At 52.4% G+C, this 7,011-nt stretch overlaps 1 protein-coding gene across 1 annotated transcript in view; it reads left to right on the top strand.

Annotated features, from left to right (window-relative positions):
- Positions 1-7,011, top strand: part of iqgap1 (IQ motif containing GTPase activating protein 1) — an 83,068-nt gene that overhangs the window by 2,274 nt on the left and 73,783 nt on the right. The window contains exons 3-4 of the mRNA XM_085972434.1: positions 1,695-1,771; positions 6,160-6,227. Coding sequence (XP_085828560.1) covers positions 1,695-1,771; positions 6,160-6,227 — 145 coding nt within the window. The remainder of the gene's footprint in view (positions 1-1,694; positions 1,772-6,159; positions 6,228-7,011) is intronic.

The raw sequence follows: 7,011 nt of genomic DNA, 5'->3' as shown, positions 1-7,011 counted from the left end.
AGGGCAATCTGCCGAGGGTAGCAGTCACTTTGAGAAGTAACGAATATTTTAATGGTTCTTGCAAATATTTATCCCGTTGATTCTGGAAATGACCCCTCACCCACAGGTTCGCCAGCAGCGTTTGGAGAAGAGAGAGTCTGTGACCGCCCCCCCCGGGCTCACTCACTGGTGTGAGAGATTGGGACAGAGCTGGGAGCATTCATCGATCCCACAGGTTCCCTGCAGTTTTGGGCTCTCCATTTGGGGAGAGACTGGGACGGGGGAGAGAGGGCATCTTTCGGGATCTGATCTACTTCATTGCATCTTTCCCGATCCTTGGAATGGCTGAGACGCGTGTTTTGTTCCGTGTTTAGTGGCTCGTGACTCGCAGTGAGTTCAGTGCCTGTCGGGATTGTGTTATCACCGTAGTGTTGGCTGCCATTCTCTGGAGTTTCTCTACGTGGTGTGTGTGTGTGTGTGTGTATTCTGCTGTTTCTGTTTAATTAATTCCCTCTTATGTCTGTAAGAAGCTTCACACCGTTGTTTTTGTTTAGTAAACAATACTCAAAGTTAAGTAACGGTAATCTCCTTCCTGAACCAGACTGTTCGCCATCTTTGTGTCCTGTTCAACCCCGCGCTGAGCTTCCGACCCCATATCCTCTCCGTCACCGAGACCGCCTACTTCCAGCTCCGTAACATCGCCCGTCTCCGCCCCGCCTCAGCCCATCCGCGGCTGAAACCCTCATCCATGCCTTTGTTACCTCTAGACTTGACTATTCCAACGCACTCCTGGCCGGCCTCCCACATTCCACCCTACGTAAACCTGAGCTCATCTGAAACTCGGCTGCCCGTGTCCTAACTCGCACCAAGTCCCGTTCACCCATCACCCCTGTGCTCGCTGACCAACACTGGCTCCGAGTCCGGCAACGCCTCCATTTTTAAGATTCTCGTCCTCGTTTCGAAATCCCTCCATGGCCCTCGCCCCCTCCCCATCTCTGTAATCTCCTCCAGCCCCACAACCCCCCAAGATCTCTGCGCTCCTCCAATTCTGGCCGCTTGTGCATCCCCCCGGACCCACAAACTCAGGTCATTGTAACTGCCAGTAAATTTCTGGTTCTGGGTCAGAAGAATCCAGGATTCAATGCCGAACTTTATCTTTTTTAAGATAGTTTTTGCATCTGTAACGTACGGTGGGCCTCGGGGGATGTGGTGTCTGCAGCGTGGCAGACGTGTTAGCGGCAGGACATTGGGATTCTTTTTTAATAGACTAACGGGACTCCTGTGGCATTGCTCATCGTGCGTTGGAGGGCACAACGCTTAATAAAACAACAGGGTCACCAAAATGGGGCGGGGGGGAAAGTGCCACCAGAAGTAGGAGTAAGTCTGAAGCAGGCAGTGAACACTACGGAAGACTTGTCGATATTCTCGCCGACCTCCTGCAACATTGCTGATGCAGCATGTGCTGTTTTATAAGGACGGCGGCGTTAAGTAAGCACTGGGTGAGGTCAGTTAAAGTATAATTGCTCCTCAGGGTGCAGGTCTGAGCACAGGATGGAGTGACTGGCTTTGCCAGGTCAGTCAGAGGTTACAGATGTTCTGATTGCTGTGTCACTTTACATTCTAAATTATTTATACTTCTAAAAGGGTCTGGTATTAACCTGTGATGGACTAGATGCATTGTTTTATTAACAATTATATGTTTCTTTTTGACGTAGATTTTTTACCCTGAAACAACGGACATCTATGACCGTAAGAACATGCCTCGATGTGTCTACTGTATCCACGCTCTCAGGTATTGCCTCTTAATGTGAGCCTCTGTGTTGGTGATTGAAAGTCTGTCAGTGATGGACGAGAAGTTGCGCACAATATTGAAGCTTACTGACTTCAATACGCCATTCCCCCCCGGCCCTTCATTGCTGTATTAGTTGCTAATAGTGGTGCCCCTTGAGCTCGGAAGAGGGCTACATCGTACAAAGTTCCTGCTCCCGTGTGTGTGGATGTCGGGCAGGATTGAACGCGTAGGTGCTGCCCCCCGCAGTTCAATAGCCCGCTGTCGTTCACTGCTGCCCGGGGTGCCCACTGCCTTTGCGGAACAACAGGAGACAGTGCCGGCAGGAGAGGAGGGGAGAAAACTGGCCGGAGTGAGAGGGTGGGAATGAGATTATGAAGGTCGCGCGAAACCAGAGGATGGAAGCTATCGGTAAGTTTACCAGAAGCAGCTCAGTTGCTGCCTCTCGCATGTCGGGAAAGACAGCAGCAACTGGTGTGGAGCTGGTCAGGCGTCTAAATCGCAATGCAGGGCTTGAGTGCGGGGTTTTTCCATGTCGCTCCCTGTTAGATTGTGGACCAGACAGTGCAGCTCTCTGAAAATAAGTGGGGAGTGACATGAATCAGTCATTCATGAAAGAAAGACTTATGAAATAATACCGAGCGGCCTGCGGGTGGCGCTGTCCAGGGAGAGTATAAATACTCGGGCACGGGCCCAGCTTGCGCAGGACATTCTTAACAGGAACTAGTGAAGGACACAACTAGACCTCCATGTTGTGAGCTTTGTTTAAAGCTTAGACCAAGTGCCTAGTAGTTTTCTTACCTCAAGGAGGACACCCACGGTCTGTACAGTCGGGCGCTTCTCCCATGAGCGCTCTGTGTCCCGTGAGGAGCAGATGTCAGAACTCGAAGCCCTGACCCTGCTCCCAATCTGCCCCCCCCCCCCTTTACTGGTTTTGAAGAAGGCAGCAACCCTCAATATCTCCCGCCATGTGCGAATATACCCGACCGCAGATTGCTGGAGCAGTGACGCTTCTCCCGGACTTTGGGCAAACTGCGGGCTGCACTGGGCAATGTTCAGTCCGAGGCCCGACACTGACGAGCACAACAACATTGGTGGAATTACAAAAGGCAAAGAGTGAAAGGCCAGTATAACCGGGAATCGATGCATCCTGTTCTAGCTGCTGGAATCATTTATCCCCCATACTTGGATTTAAATATAGAACCAGACCGACGGTCACTATTTCAGGCTGTGCACACTGTGAGAAGATTCAGGGAGAAATCAAGCGACATCCAGAAGTACACAGGCAGCCAGTTCTGGCGTATACAAATAAATCTCGTTACCAAAGAGTTATTGGGACTAAAGGGAACATTTTCAGACTGATCACGGATGAGTTTCTGAACAAAAAGGACCTTGAAGCTACCAAGATATTATAGAGAGAGGGAGGTTTCCTTACCAGCAGGTTATTAATAATGTCTATCAATAACAGATGAGCAGGCAGCTTTTGCTATCCAATAGAGGCACTTGGTGATATTGGGGGCCAGTGAGCAGAAAGGTAAGGCAGGTTTTAACGTGTAGGATATTCTGCTTCTTTTCGACCCCTCTCCTCACCGCTCCTGCAGCTTCACGGGCACCCCATGCCCGCGTGTGAGCCTGGCCGGGGATGGGGGGGGGGGCCGTCTCGGCGGACTGTTCAACCAGGGGGTGCATCGGGGCCTAACCGAATCCACACAATTGCTGTTTTCCCGCGGTCCCCAATGCTGGTTGACATTGATCCCCATCCCGAACCCGAGGTGCTGAGGCCAGTAGCCCCTCCTCCAACGCCGCTCCGGCTCAGACCAGGCTCGGGTCGAGCAGCGAGCGGGGGAGGGGGAAGAAGGGGTTGGAATGGGACTTGAGAGGAGTCACAGCAGCAGTATCCCCAGGGGAGCCTTGCTGCCTTCGACAGAGGGAGTCTCTTGCCATTCAGAAAAAGGGGAGGCGGGGGTCTCTTGTCGGTTTGGCTGGATTGAGCCTCCGATCTGAAGGGGTCCAGGGAGAGTCGGGCAGTAGAGCGGAGAGTTCCTGGGTTAAACTGCTGCTGAGGTCATGAGTCAGCGTATAAAGGAACAGTTTGTCTTCATCCAGTCATTTCCTGTTGTGGGGCAGATCATTTCCCAGTGCTGCTATTCCCGGCTCAGGCCTCGCAGTTCAGGTCAGGAAATGCCAGGCTGATTATTCAGTGACCGTTAATGTTCTCGCTAATGGGGTTACACCAAGGACAACATCTGGCCAAGAGCTGTGCCAATGCCAGTCGAGGACTGTTGTCCCTTACTGTGAGTCCGATTGGCCCCCGCTCACTCGGCCTCTTGCCCAACGACCTACCCTGGGCAGAGAGCACAGGCTGCATCTGACACAACCACAACTTGCACTTATATAGCGCCTTTAACATAGTAAAACGCCCCAAGGCGATTATCAACTGAAATTTGACACCGAGCCACATAAGATATTGGGGCAGGTGATCAAAGGCTTGGTCAAAGAGGGAGGTTTTAAGGAGCGTCTTAAAGGAGGAGAGAGAGGTGGAGAGGTTTCGGGAGGGAATTCCAGAGCTTAGGGCCCAGGCAGCTGAAGGCACGGCCGCCAATGGTGGAGCGATTAAAATCGGGGGATGCTCAAGAGGGCAGAATTAGAGGAGCGCAGAGATCTCGGGGGGGTTGTTGGGCTGGAGGAGGTTAGTGAGATAGGGAGGGGGCGATGCCATGGAGTTCATTTGAAAGCAAGGTTAATTTTTTTAATCGAGGCGTTGCTTAACCAGGAGCCAGTGTAGGTCAGCGAGCACCGGGATGATGGGTGAACGAGACTTGGTGCGAGTTAGAACACTGGGCAGCAGAGTTTCGGATGAGCTGAAGCTTACGTAGGGTAGAACATGGGAGGCCGGCCAGGAGAGCGTTGGAATAGTCGAGTCTGGCGGTAACTAAGGCATGGATGAGGGTTTCAGCAGCGGGTGAGAGAGCAGTGTTACCGGTCCTCCGTTCAACGCATTTCATTTGAGTTAAGGACGCACTTTGCTTCGGGAATGTTCCTTTAAATGAAGAATTAGGACATATTCACTCACCACAAGTATCAAAAAGAACACCAGTCTTTCACTGCCCCCGCCCCCCATGACCCGGGGAGTAAATGTGCTGCCCGATGTGGTACAGAGCCACTCGGACCCGGACAGTTACTCCACCCCGGCTTGTGCTGTGAGCTTATCTCGGCTGGGATCGAGGGAGGAGGGGCTACAATTGACTGCTCCTCGGGGCTAAGACCGGGTTCTCCCTCCTGATCACAAGAAAGAGGTGTGTGTGTGTGTGTGTCACGGAGAAAATCCATATTTGTGAATGACTGGAAGGAGGTTGACGGTTAACCCTTTGCGTTCCTTCAGTAGCTCTGTATTAATAGAATTTACTGTTCTTGTTGGCTCAAAATGGCCACAAGGAGCCTGGGACCACAGGAACAGGAGGAGGCCATTCAGCCACAGGAGGAGGCCATTCAGCCCCGCGAACCTGTTCCGCCATTCAGTGAGATCATGGCTGATCTGTGATCTAACTCCATAAACCCGCCTTTGCCCCGTACCCCTCAATACCTTTGGTTAACAGAAAGCTATGAATCTCAGATTTAAAATTAACAATTGATCCAGCATCAATTGCTGTTTGCGGAAGAGAGTTCCAAACTTCTATCACCCTTTGTGTGTAGAAGTGTTTCCTAATTTCACTCCTGAAAGGTCTGGCTCTAATTTTTAGACTCTGCCCCCTAGTCCTAGAATCCCCAACCAGCAGAAATAGTTTCTCTCTATCGACCCTATCTGTTCCCCTTAATATCCTGAAAACTTCGATCAGATCACCCCTTAACCTTCTAAATTCTAGGGAGCACAACCCTAGTTTGTGTAATCGCACCTCGTAATTTAACCCATGAAGTCCGGGTATCAATGACTGGGGAGGTCCAGGCAATGGTGGAGGCCTCTCACAACCCAAACCCAATGAGTCCCCAGTCTCGCCTTGGCCGTCCGACCCAGCCCTGAGTAACGTCCCTCAAACATGCAGGATCCCAGGGTGGTGGTGTCCAGCTGGCCACGTGCCCTTCTGTGGGGGGAGAAAAATCAGCCAGGCTCCCTCTCCCTGATCGCTATCCGGGGACACCCCATCCCCCCGCTCCACTGGACAGCGTGTGGGTGTGGACATCGGCTGAGGGCCGGATCAGACTTGCTGTCCAGACTGACCAATGGACAGTGGCCAGCTGTGGGTGGCACTGAGGCCAGGCTGCACGAGGGGCCAGCAGGAGACCACGAGCTGAGGGAGGGGAGAGCGCTGGGGATTGGGGCAGGGCGACAGGGCAGGGCGGTGTTACAGGCACCGGGACTGTGCTCTGACTTATCCTCTCCATTCCTTCCGCAGTTTGTACCTCTTTAAACTGGGATTGGCTCCACAGATTCAGGACCTTTATGGAAAAGTTGCTTTCACAGGTGAGGATGGCTCAGTGTCTTGGCCGATTGTCATAAACGATGAAGATCTTCAATAAATTGCACGTGGGCTTTGGTTGCAACATGTCGGCACGTTTCATTTATAGTGTACAGTGCACGGGGGGGGTGGTACGTGCCCGGGGCGCTGTGCGCACGGGGCCGTGTACACGGTACGCTGTGGGTAGTGAGTGACCTCACTGACATGAATCAGTCATTCATGAAAGAAAGACTTATGAAATAATACTGAGCGGCCTACGGGTGGCGCTGTCCAGGGAGAGTATAAATACTCGGGCACGGGCCCAGCTTGCGCAGGACATTCTTAACAGGAACGAGTGAAGGACACAACTAGACCTACATGTTGTAAAACAGTTGATTAAAGCTTTGTTTAATGCTTAGACCAAGTGCCTAGTAGTTTTCTTGCATCACTGACCATGTGGCTAGGGTTGTGTGGTTGGATTTGGGATTGGTTCCCGGGGAGTGGCAGTGCTCGTGGGTACTACCATGCTCAGCCGCTGCGTCTATGCCTGGCGGGTTTTTGCTCGGGGTCGGGGGGTGCTGGACACCCCAGGGGCTTGGTGTTATTGGGGGCGCTGTTGTCGGGGGGCCAGGAGCAGAGTTTCTGCTGGTTCCTCCTCGGACATTGCATGGTTTCTCGGACTGGGCTGCTGTCTGTGAAGTTCGAGTCCACACTGACTGTGTGGGAGGAGAAGGGTCCAACCGCTCTCCAGCTCCATGGGATGTACCAACAGGCTGTGGTTAAGAGGGAACACGAGAGCTTGTCCATATG

This window comes from Somniosus microcephalus, chromosome 32, assembly GCF_052327205.1.
Source record: "Somniosus microcephalus isolate GS21.2 chromosome 32, FLI_Smic_1.0, whole genome shotgun sequence".
Taxonomy (NCBI): domain Eukaryota; kingdom Metazoa; phylum Chordata; class Chondrichthyes; order Squaliformes; family Somniosidae; genus Somniosus; species Somniosus microcephalus.
Note: the sequence above shows the minus strand (reverse complement) of the source record. Positions and strands in the feature narration are given on the sequence as shown.